Here is a 24,002-nt window from a genome sequence, read left to right as displayed (position 1 = left end):
ATGTAAAGAGTGTATAAAAACCAAACTAATAAACCACGCACCCTGAGAAGAGAAGCCCACCAAAGGACCATTGTGCATTCCAAGTTTAGTATCAGACCATTGAACTAACTACAAAAAGTGTGTCAAAAGTGATATCCCGCGAGTCTTAAATGCTCCATATACCCACTCCACATAACGCATGTCACTAGGACAGGAAATACATAAAACTCTCACCATCCCTTTGTAAGCTTCCACAGTAAAGAAGCAGAAAGTGGTCCATGGTCTCCATTCCACTACAGACCATTCTCCAGCCTCCCCCTGAAAAAAGTTTGGCTCCAAGCCGTAAATCCCCAAACAGACACTGAAACATTCATTACAGTCACAGTAGGAAGAAAAGAGAGAAAAAAACATCATGGGTCATGGTGCTAGCATTTCAGATATTTAGACATGATCATATAGGTCGACGATAATCTAGTATCAGAGTTTATAAAATTTATATACGATAACCCACCATTTTCTAGTTGGCTTTTAAAGTTATTTCCAAATGCTGAAGCGAATTCAATAACAAAACCCATTATTTAAAAACAACCAATCATAAATCACTCTGGTGACCTCTGGTGACCCAAAATATTTTTATAGGTGCTATGCACTGTATTTATAAAGGGGCAGTATGGTCACCCTAGGCTATCTAGTCCTGTTTTGGGTCACAAAACCCTCAACCCGTTCTTATCTTTATAGGGACTCATTTATTAAAGCCCCCCAAGACTGGAGAAGATAAACTACCGTGGGGGAGCCTGGGTTATCCAGCAAACTTGGAATGGATTTCTTGCTATTAGTTGGCAAATATTTTCAATCCTGGAAGATCCACCCCAGGTTTGCTGGATTACCCAGGTTCTCCCACGATGGTCTTCTCCAGTCTTGAAAGGATTTAGTAAATCAGGCCCATTGTGTGGTATTCTGTAGTCAACAGAGGTGAGCTGGACAAGGCTAATAACACTGAGAATTTGATACAGAAGAGGGAGAGTGCAGAGGAAGTTAGGAGCTCTATTTTTTGTACCTGAGGGGCTTTTAAAGAGACCAAACATGGGGGAATGTGAAGAAGCCAAGCTGAGTGTCAGACCACCATTACTTTTCAGAATTTCATAACTGCTCTTTTATTCATAATAGAAATTCTTGTCTTTCAGCAATTGGAAGATCATTCTTTCCCTTACACTTCTGATCCTAAGAAATGTCGGTTCTTTTAATTGATGTATATGTCTACATTGCGTTCGGTTGCCTGGAGCTTGTATTAGAACACTGAGCCCAGCAAGATTTTACACAGCATATGTACAGCTTCCAAGCAGATTTGTTGAAGCCCCAATCCTCTATGGGGAACCACATCCCCCTCCTATTCTACATTGCATAGAGAAAGGTGCAACCAACGCAGGCACATATGTTCACCTTGGATGAATGTTTGTATGTAACATGATCAAATAACACATAGAGGTAGTCCTCGGGTTAAGGACATTCAACATACAGACGATTCCTAGATACGAACGGGGCTTCCTTGCTGGCTCCTGTACAAGATGGAGACTTGATGGAGACTTGAAGGAGAGAGGGGGAGGTTTGCATTACTTGCAGAAGAAATCTTTTGCTGAACACAGCTGAGGTTGTGGGTGATATTATGGACTGAGCTCTTCTGCAGCCTCTTGTAACTCTTTATTAACCAGGACAAACTCTGCAGTTGTTTCTTTTTGCACATTAAAGCACATCTTGCTCCAGAAGTTAATGAATGTCTAGGCTCCCTAAAGTTTTTGGTTTCCTTTGCTTTGTTTGTGATTAACTCACAGTGAGGATTTTATACAGTAACTGACACCATGCTGCCTAATAATGTGTTTAGACAAACATCTATCCTAGTTTCATTTATTAAAATAATGTACCTGTTCCGACTTACATACAAATTTAACTTAAGAACAAACATACAGTCCCCATCTCGTTTGTAACTCGAGGACTACCTGTATTAGGTAATGGCATTCATGCTGGAATGATAGGTATATCAACTATCATCATTAAGCTACCCATGCTACATAATTACCTGGTAATCATGTTGGGTGAAAATATTCAGTGTGTACAGTGGACCCATGATCACTAAACGACAAACTGGACAATCGTTGTATTTTGTAATGGCGGAGGATATACGAGGTTCCTTCTTCTCATCCTTCCCTCTGCCCCCTCCATACAACTGAACAGTGCTGTGTGTACTGAGCTCCACTGCCATTAGAAACAATCACAAAAGATCAATTCCAGTGACAGATATTGAAGTCCGTGCTGGGCTTAATGGTAACTTTACTAAGTTATAAAGGTTTATAAAGCATCTACTATGAACAATTATCAGTATTGTACTTTTGCTAAGGCTTGATGTATTTGGGATTTATTTCCTTTTTTTTTTATTATAAAATAAATATGAATAAAAAGAATTATATTGGGCTCTACTTACAAAATATTCCCCAGCCGAATTCTTTGACTTTTCGCTGGTGGTGAACTCGATGGTTGTATTTTGTTGCAGGTCTCCTATTAAAACAATGACCTGTTCTGCCACCTAGTGGCCAATTGTTATAAGTGCACAGATGTCACAATAGGAACAAATTTTATGAGCAAATTGAAAAGGTAATAATTTATAAATAGAGCCCATTGTATTCACTAAAATAAATGTCTGCATATTTTCTGTATAGCAAATAGAACTTTCTATCCATATACATTGTTAATATTACAAATATTATTTAATATATAGCAAAGTATTCCACAATATGAACTAGCTAAAAAGTCACAGCAGATACAGCTTACCTTAAGGCTTTGAATACTAAATGAATCTTCAGACTGTCCTGCCAGATTTAAGATGTATTATGTATTATATAGGCAAATCCATGTGTGTGCAAATTTCAACTTTGGCTATTGAGCTCTGTAAACAAGACAAATATTTTCCATCAAAAAAGTAAACAGAGCCTAAAAAACATGAAACGGGACCCCAAGCTCCATCTTTTGGCTGCATTATGTAATGTGTATTAGGCACAATTTCATACTAAACAAATCATTAATAATTTACTGTTTGATTCAACACCACTTATCATTAAGGCTTCAAGGCATCATGGAGCTGCTGACTGGAGAAACATCATCACAACTGGAGTCACATAGGAATGCTGCAGAGAAGAAACACTAAGCCATTAGGTGGCGCTATTCTCTGTAACGTGCAGGTCCCAAGCACTGCCAGAAGATAAAGAAGACCCCTGATGTTATGAGCATTAGGTGGCGCTATTAGCATCGCCAAAAGAGTGAGAAGACCCATGATGTTATGAGCATTAGGTGGCGCTATTAGCATCGCCAAAAGAGTGAGAAGACCCATGATGTTATGAGCATTAGGTGGCGCTATTAGCACTGCCAAAAGCGGAAGAAGACCCATGATGTTATGAGCATTAGGTGGCGCTATTAGCAATGGCCAAAAGCGGAAGAAGACCTATGATGTCATGAGCTTTAGATGGCGCTATTAGCACTGCCAAAAAGGCAGAAGATCCATGATGTCATGAGACTGGACCATAGGCATTAAAAAAAAGTATGAAGATAAAAAAATAAAATAAGGGTGCACCAAATACAAGGGGGAGGCAGAGTTAGTTATTAAATTTTCAGAAGAACTCTCGCTGATTGGTCCAGTGCCACCAGTCATTTCTTCCCAAATCCACGTCCATATAAAAATTAGAGAAGCAATATAATTCCTAAATTTCATTGCTCTCCCCTTCTATTTCCTGTAATACAAATACAGCTCCTGCCAGCATCAGCAGCCATAAAACAAAAAATTCTCTCCGCAGCCATGAGACTCCTTTACTTTTGTTACCCGAATATATAACAAGGAAACATGCAATTTTATTTATAGCAAGCCATTATCCCCAACCACAAAATATGATCTTCAAACCAAAACACCCCATCAGCCCAACGTGCCGACCCCCAATTTCCATCCATCAAACTAACAAAATACAACACGCCTTGCTAAACCATCGGCCATCGTTTTTCATACGTCGTTTGGCCCCCCCAAGCAATACTCAATCTGACACTTTAAAGAACGATACTTGCAAATATGTTTAAGGCCCGTTCTCATTCTTTTTTGTACAAATCTACTGGTGGGAAATTTTAATAATAAAAAAAAAGAAAACGTAGATCTCATTCAAAAAAGAAATTAGTGGGAAAACTTTGGTCGTTTCTCATCAGTGGAAACTGATTTAGTTATGCAAATTACGGCAATGAATATTAAACCACCGATGAAAGGTTTTTAATGAAGGGGTCTTTTGTTTTGAAAATGCAAGGGTATATGCTTTAATTTCTTGCTAATTTAGTGTTCTTTGATAATGTTCAGATTTTCCCCAAAGTGACTTCACTGATGGTTTTAATGCCGTGAAAGGAACTACAGGCCAACAATACAGTCTTTGACAAGACCTCCCTAGTGTAAGTATAGATCATGATTTGCAGCCCCTAATGCACAATTCTATTAGGGTGGATTCTGTCTATGGGGGCTCTGCCTAAAATGAATTCTCATTTTAATGTTAGCCTCCTGCAGTTTTTAATTTTTAATCTGTAATATGAAATTGCAAATTTTACAAACATAATTTGAAAAAGCCACTAGGACAGAGCCGAATGCCAAAGTTTACATATTGCCTAATTAGACGCTTATGAGAAGCCGCTTATCAAAGTCAAGCCAAAGATCATCAAAAAATCCAATTACAAATTTGAGAAAAACACATATATTTATGGGTTCATTTTCCTGTATTTGCATCCCATTAGCTTAATAATTGTTTAAAAATTAAATTAGAGCTAATAATTTTTAAGAGCGGCGATTAAACACCTGTATGTGAATGGCTGCCGTGTCCGAGGGGTGATGAAATGGGTGCGGATTAACCCCTTCTAGCCTGAAATCTGTATATGGACGTTACCCATGTCTCGATAGGCATGAAGACATTCCCTATGCAGGGACCACTCGCGGCTGATGGATCTAAATACTGGATGGTAGCTTAGGGTCCCTACTGACCATTTACAACCAAAGTAGTTTTTGGTCATCACTATGTCAGCAATGGGGTCTGTTTAACAAAAAACAGCAATCATGTTAAAGATCTCAATTTTTTCTGATCACCATTTCCATAACATATGTTTAAAAGGGTGGTAAGACTTTTAAAACTAGCGGTCAATGATTGATCACTAGGCAACCAGAATCTCTATTCATTTTAGTGGAGTACTGATTGCCACTTATTCGAGCTAAATATCAGGCATGAGTTAATAGATGAACACCGCCCTCTTCAGGCTGCAGTGGTGTTTGTTTAATGTAACTGTCAAACACAATTATAGTATTGAATGAAATAGTACACCCCATAATGATGTATTTAAAATATGTAGCAGGATTAGTAGGTATGAGACAAACCTAGAAATAATAAACACTTGCTTTGGTCATAGAGCAGCAAACTATTGGGCAGGTATGCATGCTCTTCTTTTACAGGGTTGGCTTTTTTTGCAAGTAACCCTTTGGAAACTCCATGTGACTGGAGGAAAAATGTTTAACCTCAGCACATAGAATGTTTTATTTACAATAAGAGCTATAAAAATGTGGAATGTACCCCCGCAGGAGGTGCTTCAGAAAAGTCTGGATGTGTTCTAAATGTACAAAATATTGTTAATAAAGTAGCTTGCTATTCCAGCAAGCAAGCAATTGCCTTAGGGCCATTTCAGACCCGTGTTGAGCCTCAGCATTCTACCACACACTCAACTGCAGGCCCATCCTCTCCCTTTCAAGTGAATAGGAGAGGTTGGGAACCTTTTTTTTGGCATGTAGCTGCGGCCGACATGTTTTGGCCACATGGTTGATTTGTGCCGTAGCCATGTGCAAATCTGGTTAGCATTGATGCAGATTGCAGCTCCCAAGCACACAGCAGCAATTTGCTCTGCACCTGAGAGCTGCCAACCAAGTGGTGCAAAGGGCCCCTTAGGAGATCAGGAATGATGAGTAAACACTGCACCTCATAGATGTTCACTTTTGTAACGATGAGCCTTAGATCAGGGCAGTGATGGAGATGGCTGTACTTTGCATGCTTTGAGATTTATATAAGAAAAGCAAATCAATGGGGAGATGGAGAATTCTCAAAAAGCCCAGTTTCCATACTGTATACTGTTGCCAAGACTGCAAAGAAACAAATTTCAACGTTATGGAAAATCCTTAGTAGCTGCCAGGTGGAAAAAGAAAGGTAATTTTAGTAATAAATAGTTAAAATGGCTTGTGAAGCACATTTATGGGTTTTATTTCTTGTTGTAAAACAGTCTTTTCCCTCAAAGGGGAATAGAAAGGAAACAAAATTGATGGTAAATGCAAACGGAACAGATTTCTGTGTAATTATTTGTAAAATTTACATGCCCCCATATGATAAAGTGCTTTGATCCTGACGGCACTTCAATGAGCAGTTTTATGTGAAATCTTGTAATGTTAAACTTGACTCAGCGACCAGGTGATGCAAATTACAAGGTACAGCGGGCCCCGCAGAATCATTTTTATTCAAATAAATCTCCAACTGCAAATGCAGTGTTGTACAGGTCATTCCCTATTGTAAGGAAGCAAACTGTTCTCCTGTACTGGCCAAGATTATGTATCTTAATTACATGGCATTACATCAGGTACTTAGGATGTGATGGTTTAATGTTGTTAATTAGGGAAGGGATTGACAGAGCAATACAAGCCCCACCGGGGGAAGGATACTGTACATTAGCTAGTAAGTAAAATCTAAATTCCCTCCCTCCTCGTACATTACTTGGTAATGCTCCATTTGCTTATTGAAAACATGAGATTTCTGCATTGTTATCAGATTCTTTTGCTTAGCCCAGTGTGCTTAAAAGGGAGATTATAGTCTAAAGACTTTGGGAAATACACATTAATCTTATTATAAAGCAGCTTTTATATATAAGGGTGGCCACTGATGACCCCATCCTGGATGATTTTGATGTTCAAGCTTTTCAGAGCGGAGCTAGACAGGTAATGGGGATATACAAGCATGGAGAGTAATTACAAATTGCCCAGGTTATGGGTAAATCTTCACAAGATTGGGACGATTCCTCTCTATTCATTAAAAAGTCAAAGACTGGGCTCTATTTATAAAATGAGAATCTGACATTTCCACACAAGGGAATATTCAAGTGTTTGTCCAGTGGCTGAATATCAAAGGGCATGGACTCTAGTTCTTGGGAGATAGAATATTAATATGAAACAGGATTTATATAGCACCAACATATTACGCAGCGCTGTACAATAAATAGGGTTTGCAAACGACAGACAGATACAGACAGCGACACAGGAGGAGGAGAGGACCCTGCCCCAAACAGCTTACAATCTTGTAGGTGGGGGAAGTAACACACAATAGGAGGGGAGATATGTAGTGGTGGGAAGTAGTGATGGTTTCAAAAGACAGAAGATAGGTAGGCTAATTTGAAAAGATGGGTTTTGAGTGCTTTTTTAAATGAGCAGAAAGTAGGCACAAGCCAAATAGGGCGAGAAAGTCCATTCTACAGAATCGGGGAAGCTCTAGAAAAGTCTTGGAGCCATGTGTGTGAGGAGGTTATGAGTGAGGAAGTCATTAGAGGAGCAAAGAGAGCAGCTAGGGGAGTTTTTTTTATTTTTTTTACCAGGTCAGAAAGGTAAGTTGGACAAGAACTGTATAGGGATTTGAAGGAAAAGTACAGGAGCTTGAATTTGATTCTAAGGTGAAATGGAAGCCAAAGAAGAGAACTGCAAAGAGATGCAGCAGAAGAGGAGCGGAGGGAAGGATGGATGAGTCTGGCTGCAGCATTCATAAATAATTGTAGAAAATCAGGTTAGCGGAATACCAGAGAGGAGGAGGTTACAGTAGTCCAGATGAGATAAGAGCGTGTACAAGGAGTTTGGTGGTCTCTGGGAACAGGTAGGGGCAGATTTTGGACATGTTGCGCAGGTAAAAGCGACAGGGCTTGGAAATATTGTGAATAAGGGGGGTAAAGGAGAGGCCAGTAATAAAGACAAGACAACGTGGCTAAGGGGAGGACCAAATAAAAGCGTTGTTAGAAATATTTCAGAGGAGGAATTTGAGGGGAGGAAGGCGAGTTCTGTTTTATCCAGGTTGAGTTTCAGGAATGTCAGACATCCATGATTTGATGGCCAACAGACAGCATGAAACCTTGTCCAGGACTGAGGGATAAGTCAGGGGTGGACAGGTTTGTCATTAGCATAGAGATAATACTGTTAGCCAAAGGGAGGATTTGAGACTACAGAGGGTGTACAGAGGCAAGAAAACCAGCCCAAAGACTGACCCTTTGGGGAACACCAACTGCGAGGAGTAGGAATTACCATTGAAAGACAGCAGTGTTACGGATACCAAGTCAGCGCATGATTTGGATTAGAAGGGGGAGATCACCAGTGTCAAAGGCAGAGGAATTATCTAAGAGGAGGGAAAAGTTGCCTTGAGACTTGGCTCTGATGAGGTTTGTTGTCCACTTTAGCTGATTCCGTGGAATGGGCAGAACAAAAGCCAGACTGGAGAGGGTCAGGGAAAGAATTGGCACTCAGGTAATAGGTTAATCTTTCATTGAAAAAAGCACTCAAGGAGTTTGGAAACATGGGAGAAGGGAGATAGGACAGTAGCTAGAAGGTATGGAGGGGTCTATAATGAGGGTTTCTCCAGGATAGGGAGAACAGTGGAATGTTTAAGAAGCGGAGGAGTAGATACCAGTAGAAAGGTAGAGGTTGCATAGTTGGGTTAGTACAGGGGCCAGGGTGAAGAAATGGGTATGGAGTAGGTCAGAGGGAATTGAGTCAAGCGGACAGGTAGTAGATGGAGATGAGGAGACTTCATCCAAGTATCAGGGCTGAGGGAGGTCAGTGATGATTTCCAAGTGGAAGGGGTGGGACATGGTAGGGGTGACATAGTGAGCAGAGACATCTGATTTTGACAATTTTATCTCTAATGTAGGTGGCTGTTTCTTGAGCAGAGAGGGTAGTGGTAGGGAGAACAGGTGCAGAGTTTAGAAAGGAGTCAATTGTTGCAAAGACGCTGAGAGGGTTGGAAGCTTGGGAGGATAAGACAGCAGACAATTTTACTTGGCAACAGTGCGTGCGATAAGGCTTTGTAGTCCATGACGTCAGAGCTGAGGCCTGATAGATGCCCATGTATGGCTACTCCGATTTACAAAATGTGTTGATATGCACTCTTGCCTAAGCAGGCTATGACCCCTATTTGTGCCACATATAAGCATGTGTTACTGTTTCATTGCAAGGCTGCCTGTCTCATAAGAGACTAATAAAATCTCTATGCGATTTGTTTTGCATGTATAAGAGGACAAGTGCTGTTCACTTTCAGATAAATTTAGCTTGCAGCTGAGATTCCCAAACCTTCACATTACCATTGGCAACAAATCCAACTTTTTTTTTTTGGCCAAGCAAAACAAAAAGCAGATAGCAACCTTCTAAAGGGACAACTTTCTAAGCTGCACCCAACTGTTTTAAGGTAAGTATCCATGGGCAGTTTAAAAAAAAAAAAAACTGCTTTTGTGTGGCTTTTAAATAGCCAAAAATTGCAGCACAGCAGGTTCTTTTATTGCAGAAGGGACAGGCAATGCCCCTTTGCAAAATAAGCTTACCTGCCCAATAAAAATAGATGAGACAAAACCTTCCAGCTCACAGATTTTGTATGGAGAGCTGTTTTTGTATCTTTGCCAAGCGTAAAATGTGAATTTTGACGGGACGGCAATCAGCCAGGTAAAAGAAAAAAAGCCTATTGCAGAAAGACGTTGCCTGTCCCTTTCTGCAATAAAGCCTTGATGACTGAATCCCGCACAAGATGCAAAAGGAATGCCATAGTGGGGATTTGGAGGAAAGGGAGTGTGAGGAGTGATCAGTGGAAGACAGGAATGAGGTGCCAGATAGTAACGAGTCACCAATTTTATTGAGCCACTATGAGATATGCTAAGAAAAGGTCAACACTTCATTTATATATACACATTTTCTTTCTTTACATGTGTCAAAAAAAAAAAAAAAAATACAATGACTGAAATCCAGAAAATATAATTTATTGTTGAGCGTTTACAAATCATATTTTATAGAGAATCTGTCTTACAGGATGTGTAAAATTTGCCATTAGACATAAAAATGCAACATTCTGATACAAAAGACTGTACAATCCTTTTCTGACGGAGTTACACTTCTTTTTTTTAAACATTGCTGAAAGGCTTTAAAATGAATCCTATTACTGGTTTCCATGTTAGTAGATATTTAACATAACCACCTGTTCCCGAGACTCAGAGAGTTCACATGATAACACATGGCAGCAATAGGATGAGCAGACTTGGCCCACAATATTCATTAGGCTTATGATTCATTACTACAAAAAGGCAGCAACTTTTTCCTTCAAAGCCTGAGAAGTTCCAAATGTGAAAAAACAGACTTTCCTAAAACCATATATTCAAGTTCCCTAGCAGTACTTATTTTTAACAGATGGTGACAAGTTTGCCTATCAATGGATATGCATTAGTTGCTATAATACTGTGAAGTCCTTGACAAGGGATCTCTTTAAAAACTCCTCTCCCCATCCTTGTGTTCTGTACCAGTAACCCCATTCAATCATTACCACCATTACCAACCCTATTCTTTTTATGGGTCCTATCTGTTCCATCCCTTTAAATTCAGTGCCTGGAAATTGCCATTCTCATAGTAGGTCCACCATACATACAGGTGTCAAAGGAGCTAGCATACAAGGCCCAGAAGCAATGGAACATTGGTTGTACTTGAAGTTAAAGGCCGCAAGAAGAACAAAAAAAAGGTTTCATCACGAACAATAGGCAATTTCAGGGCTAAGAACATTCATGTATTTACAAATAAAATGCACTTAGACGAGTGCACCTCCTAAGCCACCACTTGATGGGGACACGCGTATATGCACTTCCGTATATATATATATATATATATATATATATATATATATATATATATATATATATATATATATATATATATAATCAAGGATGTAAACACTGCGCATCTAAACAACCACAAGGTAGCCATATTGTACTGTGATTAAGCAGCCGAGGCACTTCATGTGAATACCATTCATATTTTTCTTACTGCAGCCCAAGGATAATAGCTTAAAATACAACATGGCTACCTCTGTAGAGAAGAAACCTCCCCTAACCCCCTCCCCTTTTTTTAAACCCTTCAAAATGTATTAAGTTGTAAAATTTGAAACGCTTTAAAAAGGCAAAAAAAAAAAAAGCACAAGCTGCCACAATTACATGAAGGCTGGACGGGAAAATATATAAAATTAGCCTCACTGGGCATTGTAAAAAATAAAAGTCTTACCATGCTTTCGTTACCCCATCACAAAAAAGTAAATAGCTTAACATAGAATTAAAAAAAAAAAAAAAACATTACCGCCACACTATCAGCTAGTATGGTAAACAAAAAGCTTTTCAGATATATTACAAAAGAAAAAAAAATTAAATACTTAGATGTGAGCTTCAAAAATACTTAAGACATATGATTTGGCTCAAAGTCATACTTACAGACAGCCATAGAATGGAATGATCCGAATACAATCTCGAAGCATCCCATGGAGCAACGGGAATTATAAATGTTACGAGAATCATTCCAATATTTTATTATAAACCACACAAAATATATAAAAAGACTGGCACACCAATCTAATATATAGCAAATAAAACCATGTTAAATGAACTTGGGAAAGGCTTTTCCAAATTTCCAGTCACAGTTATTTGCCCAAGTAATTTATGACAAAATAAGATTTAAAAAAAAAACAATTTAGAATATAAAAATGTACAATTTCAATGAAAAACAAAGCAGTGCTTACGAATTAAAAACATCTCCAATTTTTTAAAACCACTTACAAAGATTTCAACGGATCACAAAGTGAGCATATATAAATTATTTTACAAATTAGGAGAGCTGACGGCTTGTTGGATTATTTTTTGCTGCGTGTGTTCGTTCTTCCCCTCGTTGCTACAGGTTTTGCGTTTTCTGGTTTGGATGCTTCTTTTGATTTTCCTCTTGCAGGAGTTGCACTGGTAGCTGCCTCTATGGAAATAAAATGACATTATATAATGTCAATTAAAGCTTCAAATGACTTCTAATCATACATACTGATCCTGTGGCCCCAATAATTTTTTATTTCCTGGCATATTCATTTGGCTATAGCTAAGGTTTGAACGGGAGCTAAAGTTCCACTTTAAAAATCTGAAAACAGGTAAGGCTTTATTGCAGAAAGGAATAGGCGATGCAGAGAAGGAAGATGGTGGTGCCCACAAAATAGTGACAGGCAATTTATCCACTGCGTTTAAGTCACTGCTTAAGTCAGACTGAATGATTGTCTCAGAGTTTAGAAATGATTTTGCATTAATGGCTAGAAGCGACCAAAATAAAAAGATTAGCAGAAGGGACACATTAGTCAAACTAGACAGATGCAGGTCACAGGATTGGGGTCTGTGTATTTTCCAAGTACCTACAAGCTACCAAACCCTTGCCAGCAATTAAAAATCAACATGGATCCAGGTAGTTTTGTTGGGCAGTTGTCAACCAAGAGGTTGCTTAAAGCCACTTTTTCAACATTAATCCACCCTTTACAAGTCTAACTGTGCAAGTTGCTTGTGGGGAACTTATGTAATCAATGTCAGGTAATAGTAACAGAGTGGGCCTGATCAATGCATCAATACTTCCTTACTTGGCAGGAGCTGGGTATTTGCAACACAGCAAAGGAGTGGCAGAGGAATGCAGAAAAGATAGCAAGATTCTTGCCCCGAGTTAAAAGGTTCCATTTAATTACCACAGATAAAAAAAAATATTGTAGAACGTGACCCTTCTTAAACTTGACAAAACCCATTTAAAGCAGAACAAATGTAGCTACATGAATGACAGGGAGACCAGATTACATAACATCCATTCACTTTAGCACCTTGGAACTTTAGGTCAGGTTGTGTAATTATTAAAAAGTAAAGATTTGATATTTGAATTTTTTTATGCAATACTTTACCAAGCTCGTTCAGGTGAGATCAGTGAAAACAGGACTAGCAGATGCAAGTTTCTGCCTCATGATTTAGAAGTGGTCCCTAACCTAAAAAAATGTATTCTAGAATGATTTCCATACCTGTTTTCCTTCTTTTTGCTGGGGAACTGGCCACTTGTTTTTCTACCAAAGATTCTTTACTGGGTTTGCTTGTATTTGCTGCATTTCTTTTTCCACGGACAGTAGGGACACTTTCAGCTTCAACATGGTTAGTGTCATCGCTGCTAGATGCCTCAGTAGTGGCGTTTCGCCTTTTTACACCTCTTGCTGGTTTTGTTTCTACTTCACTGCTCACCTTGGCACCACTTTGGCTTGTAGGTTTAGCAGGAGATTGGCTTGTTTTGCTCTTTACTGGTGAATTGCTGGCGGCAGCACCTCGCTTTCCTCTTTTAGTGGAAACTTCAACAGCTTCCACTTCATTGCTCTCACTGACTACGGACTTGTTAGATGCTGCTGCTTTTCTTCCCCGAGCTGGAGGTAATGCTGCTTTGCTCAAAGGTTGCTCAGTTTCAACTGAAGACTGTACACCTGAACTGTTGTCTTTCTCGGATGGTTCCTGAGGAATTGCAGCCTTTCTTCCTCTCCTGCCTTTGGTAGCTTCAACACTAGTTGCAGTAGTGACTTCAGAAACAGCTGGAGGCTCAGAGTTGTCTTCAGGCTCTCCTCTATGTGACCTTTTAGCAGGGACAGGTTCTGTGTCCAATTTCGTTCTTCCCTTAGACCTGCCACCACCACGGGTAGGTGCATCAATAGTGGTTTCTTCAACTTTATCTGTGCTGGCATCACTTCCATCAGTGGTCAGCAGAGGGTGCCATTGTACAGATTTTCCTTTTGAAGGCTTTTCTTCACTAACACTCGGCTCGGCAGAGTCCTTACCCTGTGCAGTCTTCTTTCCCTTTACTTCAGAAGCTGGTTGTTCATTGTCAAGCAAGCCCCTCTTACCGCGGGTGGCTCTTGAGGTTTCCACTGCCGTAGGTTCAGCTTGCACCTGAGTTTCATTTGCAGCCTCTTGATTTTTTCTTCTTCCTCTTTGTTTGGATACAGGAGCACTTACAGGTTCCTGCTGTTCTTGTTCCTCTAAAGACACATCACTGGTGTCTCTTGCTCTAGACCTGCCCCTCGCTGGTGCTTTTTTCTGAGGTACATTTGTGGTTTCAGTAGCTTCTGATGTACTGATCTCTGCAGCAGCTTCCTTCTGAGCAGTTTTGCTCTGCCTACCACGTACAGGCTTAGCCACTGCTTCAACAGGAGGTTCAGACTGTACATCCTTCTGAAGCTTAGCTGATCTTTTAGCAGTTTTGGTTGCAGGACTCTCTGCCTTGTCAGGAACATCTACAGTGTCCTTTGAGGCTTCGTCAGCATTCCTGGACTTGGACTGTCCTCTGCGTCTTGCGTCTAATTTGGGCTCCTGTGGTTTTGGATCAGGGACATCTAAAAACGTGATGAAGATACGTTACAGCATTTGACAAAGAGCCCGGATGAGTCCTTACATTAAGCTTTCATGAAAACATACCTTCCACTTGTTCTTCATTCCTACGACGTCCTCCTCTTCTTGCAATAGGTTTACTAGCAGGTGAACTGTTCACACTTAATTCTGCCTTCTGTGAATCTTCCAAACTGGTCTGAGGTTCTATTCAAAAGAAAAAATAGCACGCATTTTAAAGTAAAACTATGAGGGTGCCTACAACAGTCAGCTTTTAGTCAGACGCTGAAATCAGAAAAGGACATAAAAACCTGTTATTCGATAGGTGGCTATACTGCTCTATATATACAGGGGAGGGAGTAAGTGCAGCCATCCTAAGACAAATGTGTTACTAGCCAGGTCATCAAGTGAAGATAAAAACGCCTTTAAAAGAAAAATCTAAAAACACAGAATTGGTAAAACTGGAAATGGATGGATTGAGGCAATATCTCAACCTATAACCTTATAACACAAAGAATTATACCAAGATAGGGAGATGGTTGTAACTGATAACTGCACTTACTGGAGAGACCATTGGAATAACAAGTTTAGTTTTGCCAATTTATCCACTTAAAAAAAAAAAAAAAAAGGTCTTAACATCTATCATCCCAATTTTCTACCATATATGCTTTAGGTTGCTAAGGCTATATAAGATTAACTGCTATTGCGGAGATGGATACCCAACAAAGCAGGGTCAGACCCATATAAGAAGGACAAACTTTACACTGAGCGTACTGCTGCATTAAAACAGAAAATCTGAATACAAGTTTACCTTCAGTGGTTGTAGGTTGCTCATATTGTACAGCTTTTCTTCCTCTGCCTCTTTTTATTACAATAACCTTATTTGCCTTATCCGGTGTTTCTGAAACAAAAAAAGAAAAAGGAGTCTATTTAGTGCTAAACTGAAGACCACAGACTTGGTCAAAGCCACAAATTACAAGCAATCGCCAATGTGGAGAACACATATTCCCTGGCTTGTCACTTTACTGATCTTGTAAGTTTTAGAAGCAAACAAAAGTAAATCAATAAAAAAGTAGTAACCTGCACAGTTGGGTGACACAGGTAGTTCCCATTTATTTCAATTTACTCAGTTTAGCTTACTCCTAACTCATCCCATCATTTACATCCAGTGAGCTGGCCCAAGAATCAAAAGCAAAACAAAAATCACATCTCACCAACAAGCAATGCTAACCAAAATAAAAAACACATTTGCAGGTAAAACTTTATTCTTGAAATCATTTCAGTTAAGTCAGGGGGGCCATTGTACATTCTTGGGAATAAAACGTCCTAAGGCGTTATGCTCATTCTAAGACATTTATAGGTCGGCCACAGTTATGGCTTTCTGATCTCACTTGCTGTGTAATTCTAGGTCAGTGTCAAAGTACTGAAATTTAAGTATAATTTGCATTGTTTTCAGCATATGCCATATTTCTTATAAGTACAGGAAGAAAAAGTTGCAGAAACAATTTACTTTCACATCTGAATTTTAGCAATTGGCTTGGTCTAACCTAAAACAACTTGCTGTCTATAGCAAACAGTTTTCATTCTACCAAAAAGCTAAAGAAAATCATAATGAAAAAAAAAATGCTTTCTGTAGACCCACCATGCTTTTCTGAAGGTTTAGGAGATGCGATCTCAACAGAAACTGGAGCAGGTTCCTGAGGTGCTGCAGTGTTTTGGCGTCTTCCCCTGCGTGCAGGTGATGTTGTTTCGCTGTCTGGAACGGGTTTTTCAGGTACGTCTGTAGTTTTAGGCCTTCCTCTGCGTGTCGGAAGGCTTACATCACTTGCTGCTGGAATCGCCACCTCTACAGTTCTTGATCGTCCTTTACTTGTGGGTGAGGTTACATTACTATCAGCTGTTGCAACAGGCTCTTTAGGTACATCTACAGTTTTAGGTCTTCCTTTGCGGGTAGGAGGAGAAGTCACTTCATTTGTTGCTGGAATGGGCTGTTTAGGTTCAGCCACCTTTGGTCTTCCTCTGCGTGCAGGAGATGTTACATCACTACTTGCCTCTGGAACAGGCTCGTTAACCACTGCTGCAGCTTTAGATCTTCCTTTGCGTGCGGATGTTAGGTCTCCACTTGCAGCTAGTATGGGCTCTTCAGACTGATCAGGTTTTGCTTTAGTCCTGCCTCTACGAGTCGCATTAGTAGATTTCTCTGGAACTTCTGAAGAGATTTTTGATCTTTCACTGCGAGTCAAGGACACTTCTTCAGTTACCACCACAGGCTCATTGGGTAGCTCTGCAGAGGCCTTTGGCCTTCCTCTACGTGGGGATTTAACCTCGGGGACTAGTTCCTTTGAACCATCTGAAATGCGTTTAGAGGCTTCTTTATGTGTCTGTGAGGAATCCTCAATTGCAGGATGTTCATTAGGTACTTCTGTTGTGCTTTTAGAGGCTGCTGCAGCCCCAGCAATTGGAGCAGAGTCTTTGGGAACTTCCACAGGGTCCTTTGATCTACCTCTACGAGATTGTAATGTTACTGCTGCAACTGGCACAGATTCCTTGGAAACTTCAGTCCTCTGTGGTCTACCTCTAGTTTTCTTAGGGTTTCCTTCGGCAGCTGGGTCCAGGACCTGGCGTCTTCCCCTCTGCATTGGTGAAGTCACCTCATTAGCAACTGGCACAGATTCCTTTGCTTCTTCTACAGTCCTTCCTCTGCGTGAAGGTGAAATCACATGGGCATCAGAAACTGCAACTGACTCCTTCAGTTCTTCATGAGTGGTCTTTTGCTTTCCCCTCCCGGATGGAGAAGCAACAACATCAGTAGTTTCTTCAGATTCCTTAGCAGCTTCTGCAGTGGTACTTTGTCTTCCCCTACGTACAGGTGAAATAATCTTTTCAGAAGTAGCTTGCACAGAATCTTTTACCTGTGGTGTTTTACTAGGTCTTCCTCTACGAGAAGGTGAAGTCAACTCCACAGTGGGAACCGACTCGCTGGTTGTTTTAGTTTTGCTGGGTCTTCCTCTACGTGAAGGCGATGTAACCTCTTGAGAAACTGTAAGAGATTCCTCTGCCAGCGGCAAAGTAGTGCTTGGTCTTCCTCCACGTGTAGGGGAAGCAGCAGCTGAAAGGCTCTCTTTTGCTACAGCTGAACTAATTCTTCCTTTTTGTGTAGGTGATGTCACTTCAGCAACAGGTTTCTTTGGTGTTGATGAAGTGCTTCTGGGTCTTCCTCTTCGTGAAGGTGAAATCACCTCATCGGAAACAGATTCTGTTCGTGCTTGTGAAACACTTTCCTCATCTGGTAGTGCAGTTACATTGTCGGCAACAGGAGAAATAATGCTCCTAGGTCTTCCTCTTCGAGAAGGTGAGGTCACTTCAGGAACAGCGGTTGATTCTTTAGGAATTTCTGTAAGGTTACATTTGAGATTTTTAGTATTGTGTACAAGAACAAATAATTAGAAATTCTACAATATTGTGATTTTACACAACTTAAAAATGTATTTAATGGGAAGTCAGGACAAAGTCACCAGCAGTCACAATTTTCTGCTAGTTTCCACACCGCTAGTAGAAATACAGCATCACAAGGTAATTTGCAAGGATTTAGGGCTGGAAAGCCAAGGTTTGTAAATCTAAGCCAAGATTGAAACTTATTTTTGCCAGGTTGAATGTTAAATGCCATTTTTGCTTTTGACTTCTGCGCCAGAAGGTGAAGTCTTGTGGTGTGCAAGATATTTTATTTCTTTAAACAAGATTATAAGTGTACAACTTACTGATTCTATGCCTTTAAAATAACCAAGACAGCCCTAATCAAAAATGTTATCTTTTAAAGAGCAGGCATCAGGAAACATACTCCCATCAGGGAATTATACATGAAACACATTCATCGCTCATATTCCAAGCAATGGAATAAGTATGTTTTTGACCAACTTACCAGATGAAGGTACAGCAGATATATTCTTGGATAGTCTACCTTTCTTCTTTTGGGCAGATTCAATAACCTTTGATATTTGGACACCAGATTCCTGTGCAATCTCAGACTCTGCCACTGCCAAGGTTTTCTGTACTTCATTTACTGTTCAAAACAAAAAGCCAAGATTAAAAATTAAGTTTAAAACACACCAATAGGTCAAAAAAGAAAATTACCTAAGCATTTTTTACCATAATGGCAGTTACAGGCTGGAATTTTAAATTATTCTAATTTTAAACTATTGTTTTTTTGAGCGAGTTCAGCTGAAATTCCCTAGATGTTGTGCAGATGTCTGACCTTCCAGTATTTCTCAGACAGAAGTGTCAGGCCAGACATGATCGCTCATTCGTACAAACTACACTTATGCTCCATCAATTAATTTTTACCAACAGATCCACCCACTAATTAAGCATAGAAAAGTTAGATATAGATTTTACTTTCAAGTCACTTCAGGTAGGAACTGGAAGGCAGTTAGCAAGTACAAAATTGTGTCACTTTGTACCCAGCCAAGGAATGCAATAAAGGTGATAATATATCAACATCTTTGCTGTGAACAGCAATTTTGTCATATTGTATGCAAATATGACAAAGGTGCAGTTCACTGCAAAAATGGGTTTGGGAGATTTAGGCATACTGGTGTCACTGGTATACATTTTCACTTTGGCCCACTTTTAGATCCTTCCAAAAAAATAAACTTTGGGGCATCATATTATAGAGCTATATCTACATATCTAGATTTTATTTAGATTCACTTTCAGAATTTGAAAAAAAAAAGCTACGCCATTTGAGTGACAAGTTACAACCTCATTAAACTGATAGCTGCAGATATGAGAGAATGGAAGTTATGCATTTTGAATCGGGTACCAAGAACAGAGTGCCGTCAATCGTAAAACCTAACTTCAAGAGGTATATTGGTAGTCTAAAGTCTTATCTAATAAACAAATGTGACAGGAGGCTGAAACAGTTCAATAATGCTTGTCACAACCAGTGTAAGTAATAACCGAGAAGCCTGCACACATTTTAGAAAATATTTAGGCCTCAAGTTTTGCTTTGTGCAGCCCAAGAAAACAGGTGGGACTAAGCCACAGTTCATGCGTTTTGGCAACATTGGTGCAGCTTATTTCCCTGTTGGTGTAGAGCACGGACTGTCAAAATAGGTAGTGAAATACAGTGTCATACCCGTTGTAACAGTTTCAGCTGTAAGAGAAAGGCGCTTGGACAGTCTTCCTCTCCTTCCAGGGGTATTAGAAATTGTTCCAAGAGCTGGGTAAAAAATAAAAAACAAAATTCAGTCCATGATAAAAAGAGGAAGTCTTGGCTAATTTAGGTTAAATGACAATGTATTGATGCAATGGCGTGCAAAAATGCTGTTTTTTTTTTTTTTAGTGCATCTTGCACAAATACATTTTGCAATGCATAAGAGCAAATTGGAAAGCACTACTGCATACTCCTACGTTAAAGATAACGCAAGCTCTATATGAACACAATGCACCTTAACACAAAGCATTAACACACCAGAGATCACCCATTTAAGACAAAGTGACCGAGTTTCTAAAGATGTAACACTAATTAGCCTAAAGCTAAAGGGATACTTCATTTAAGGTATAAATATCCTTTAACAAACCATGCAATCATTATCACCACACAACAAAGATCGGCAGTAATCTATACCAAGCAGTATATAGCTAAAAGTAAAGCCAACCACTATAGCAGATTTATACCATCCAGCCCCACAGTCAAGCAACATTCCAATCTAACATGTAATAAAGAAGGCATACTTACGACCTAAAGCGTCACCAGCTTTTGTGGTATCAGTAGTCAAAGCCTGTAAACAAGAGAAATGATTATTTGGAGCCAGCTGTGGTGAAACACATTAATTAAAACACCATTAATATGAACAGGGAGAGTCAAACTTCAGAGTCTGGCAGTTATGTCATGATGAATAGCTTGTAACCTCCAACCGGGCTTTTTGTTATATTATTTATTATAGAAAGTGGAAAAGTAAATCCTTTAAAAAAGTCTTGAATGTAGACTTTGAGAATCTGGGTGACTGGTCCAAAGATGCATTAAACTGATTTTACTGAGGTGTCTACAGAACAGAAAGTCTGTTAGTTCTACAGACAACTGCAAACTGCAAACAATAACTGTTCCCTCTATCAGCATACCTTTAGGATAAAAGGAAGGCCAACAAGAATTACCTGTTCAGAAGCCAATTTCTTTGGAGGCGTTTTCACTAGGTTTCTCATGCCAAATATTTCCTCTATTGGGCGAGTATTTTCAGCTGACTGGGTGCTGTTAACAGGCGTACTCATCAAGTGACTGATATTAATGTCTTCCACTGGTTGAACTCTTTCTTTGGGTGTTCTCATTAAGCGCTTTATTCCAACCATATCCTCTACAGGTTGTCCTCTGTGTTTGGGAGTTCTCATTATCCGCTTTACTCCGACCATATCTTCCACTGGTTGTCCTTTCTCCTTAGGTGTCCTCATGATGCGTTTGACACCAGTGTAATCTTCCACAGGTTCTCCTTTTTGTCTTGGTGTTCTCATGATGCGTTTTATTCCTAACATGTCTTCCACAGGTTCTCCTTTCTGTTTGGGGGTCTTCATGATCCTCTTTACACCAGCAAGGTCTTCCACAGGTTCTCCCTTTTGTTTGGGAGTTTTCATGAGTTGTGCAACGCCCAGCACTTCAAGATTAGCTGATCTACGAATGTATGCTTGAGTGGATGCAGTATCTTTTGGTGTCTTCAACAACTTCCTTAGAGCATGTGGATCAGTAATAGGTTTTCCCTTTTGTTTCGGTGTTTTCATGATACGCTTAACTCCTGTAAGTCCTACAGATTTACGGTTGGCTTTACTAGTCACTGAGGTGGCTTCTTCAGTGTTTTCAGAAACGGCACTGTTACGGTCAGGAGACAATGAAACTTCAAGAAGCCTAGAAACCGCATCTCTACCGTATCGCTTTCGTTGAGTTGTAGCCGGACTGTCCAATGGTGAAACCACCATTTCACCTAGAATAGAAACAAATTCTGTTAAAAAAGGAGCACATCAACATTTACAGTGTTCTACTCAGACCCTTTTAGCCGGGCACACCACTCGGCTGTATTTACTGAACAGTTGAGTCATAATACAGGGGCTGCCACTGATTTATCTATTTTCAATAAAACACTTTAAGGAGACATGGTCACTTATTCCATCCAAGTATTTTTGCCAGGTGACAGGGAAAGCACACTTGATTGATGTGTAATGTATAATGTACAAATAGATGTACCTGTGCGAGATGTATCAGTAAATTAAATTCAGACTGGCTATAGACCAGGGGTGGGCAAACTTTTTGACTCAGGGGCCACAATCTGAAAACAATTTGACAGAGGGGCCAAGTCTATGGGAGAGTGGGTAGGGTTATGCCATCATGACGCCACTGAACGTGACTTCATGTTGGCATAACCCTGTCCACTCTTCCATCGCAGATCTGAGGTTGCGATGGGGGAGTGGGTGGGCTGTGTGACTGCACACAACCCACCCACTGTCCCATTGCAGGCTCAGAGCTGGGGGCTGGCTCTGGCCGGTGCGCCTTCCTACCAACCCGGGGTCCTTCTGACGACCCTGCTCGGGGTGGCACCGGGAGTCATGGAACACCCAAAGGGCCGGAGAAACATCCTTATCGGGCAGTATACGGCCAGTGGACCGTCGTTTGCCCATGCCTGCTATAGATCAATGTCAATTTTAAACTCACAGTGGTGTTAAGAGTTGCTGTGCTTTTACTGCTACCTCACACAAGGAACTGTAGCCTCATGGGGGGAGGACACTACATGCAGCTTCACCCTGTGGTAGCGCCACAGCAAATGAATAGGAGCAGCAGTGAACAGTACCACTTATTGTCGCCATCTGTCAAATGTGCAGAAGAGAGTTCAAGAAGCTGGCAAGGTGCCAGCCACAGGAAATACCAGTTAATACTCACCAGCTTCTTCTGGAGTCTGCATAACAGACATTTCAACTGTTGACTTTGGTGTGCCCACTTTAGATGCGTCAGATCTACTACTTCTTCGCTTGCTTGCATTCACAGGTGTGCTAAATAACTCTGCCATACCTATAATGGAAACAAACCTGGTTATAGCCAACAATGAATCAATGTGTTTGATTATTGAAAATCTTCACAATATCATCTTTAGAAGTGACCAAGAGCTCTGAAATACAAGTGATGAACCAAGCATGCCAGTTTGAGTACAAACTGATTTAATACAGTCAAAGAAAATGTTTTGTTTTGTGGTCCCTAAGTACAAGGTTGACTTTTCCTTAATAAAGCAGACCCTCTAAAGCCCAGAAACATCAAGACAGAACAGAAGTCTAGGATAAAATAAGGCAGTAAAAGTAGATAGCCTCATACGGCTAAAGGACAAGGTAAATGGGAGTGCAGTAACTACAAAACTGCAGACCAAGAAACATGAGTTGCAGATGCCATTTACTTACCAGTGAAGCTTTCATTGTGAGCAGGGTTCACTTTCACAGCCACAGCCTGATTTCTGACCACCTTTGGTACATATCCGGTCAAGTTCAACTTTCTTGTGTGAGCTCTTCCAACAAGAATAGTTGCTGGTGAATCTGCATGGCCAGTGCTCAAAAGATCCTTTATTTTTCTAGCTGGGGTCTGTAAAAAGAGAGGTGTGAATTACATTACACAGAAACACTATACAATAAACCAAGAATTAATAAAAAGGCAGTAGACTAGTACCTTTGGCTTAGGTTTCTTTTTAGTAGCCAGAGCCTTCAGAACAGGTTTGTCAATTTTCTTTTGAGCTTTTGGAATACCAATTTTTACCACATCAGCCCATGATTTAGCCACTGGAAAAGAAAAAGAGGAACAAGGTCAAATTACAAGTTAATTTCTCCGAAAATGTGCTCGAAATATGTAACACATACAGGCTTCAATAATTTATCTACCGCGTGGTGCCCCAGCTTGCCCATATCCTTTAAAGTCCTATACTCCTGACAGCCACATCAATGCATGATGCCTTGCTTGATTAGGGACCTTTCTAAACAATCTTAGCAACATATGCCACGAGAACACATTAATTCATATGGAGAGATCTTATTCTGACAAATCTAAAATCTAGCAGTGGTGGGCCAGACACCCACCCAGAAAAAGCACTTACCTAACAAATTGGCCTCAGAGGCACCACTGCGCCTTCTGGCACGAATTGCTTCAAAGGCATCAAGTTTTCTGCTTCTTCGGAGTGGTGTTTTCCTTGATGACAACGACTTCCGAGGCTGCTTTGGTGTTTTTGATACAGAAACATTCTCTACTAACTGGGGTGGTGTATTCACACGAGAAATGGAAAATCGACCTTTGGTATATGGTATTGGAGTTTTGGGTGATTTTACAACTGGAGACATTCTGCCTGGTGTTGTGGACAATTTAACAGGAGATTTGCTAGCCGGGGATTTTCCCGGTGACCTCTTGCCTGGGGTGGACAATTTAGCAGGAGACCGCTTAGCTGGAGTAGCGGATGGAGGTCTTCCTGGTGATCTCTTGCCTGGTGTGGACA

At 40.2% G+C, this 24,002-nt stretch overlaps 1 protein-coding gene across 1 annotated transcript in view; it reads right to left on the bottom strand.

Annotated features, from left to right (window-relative positions):
- Window positions 1-11,562: 11,562 nt before the first annotated feature.
- Window positions 11,563-24,002, bottom strand: part of MKI67 (marker of proliferation Ki-67) — a 22,264-nt gene continuing 9,824 nt past the window's right edge. Inside the window, exons 10-22 of the mRNA XM_072424840.1 lie at window positions 23,610-24,002; window positions 23,189-23,298; window positions 22,927-23,104; window positions 22,418-22,546; window positions 20,653-21,467; window positions 20,237-20,279; window positions 19,634-19,717; window positions 18,419-18,559; window positions 16,142-17,893; window positions 15,311-15,400; window positions 14,590-14,706; window positions 13,158-14,507; window positions 11,563-12,091 (exon numbers count right to left, since the gene is read on the bottom strand). Of these exons, the coding sequence (XP_072280941.1) occupies window positions 11,979-12,091; window positions 13,158-14,507; window positions 14,590-14,706; window positions 15,311-15,400; window positions 16,142-17,893; window positions 18,419-18,559; window positions 19,634-19,717; window positions 20,237-20,279; window positions 20,653-21,467; window positions 22,418-22,546; window positions 22,927-23,104; window positions 23,189-23,298; window positions 23,610-24,002 (5,315 nt within the window). The 3' untranslated portion in view covers window positions 11,563-11,978. The remainder of the gene's footprint in view (window positions 12,092-13,157; window positions 14,508-14,589; window positions 14,707-15,310; window positions 15,401-16,141; window positions 17,894-18,418; window positions 18,560-19,633; window positions 19,718-20,236; window positions 20,280-20,652; window positions 21,468-22,417; window positions 22,547-22,926; window positions 23,105-23,188; window positions 23,299-23,609) is intronic.

The sequence above is a fragment of the Pyxicephalus adspersus genome, chromosome 10 (assembly GCF_032062135.1).
Source record: "Pyxicephalus adspersus chromosome 10, UCB_Pads_2.0, whole genome shotgun sequence".
Classification (NCBI taxonomy): domain Eukaryota; kingdom Metazoa; phylum Chordata; class Amphibia; order Anura; family Pyxicephalidae; genus Pyxicephalus; species Pyxicephalus adspersus.
This window is presented reverse-complemented; position numbering and strand designations above follow the sequence as displayed.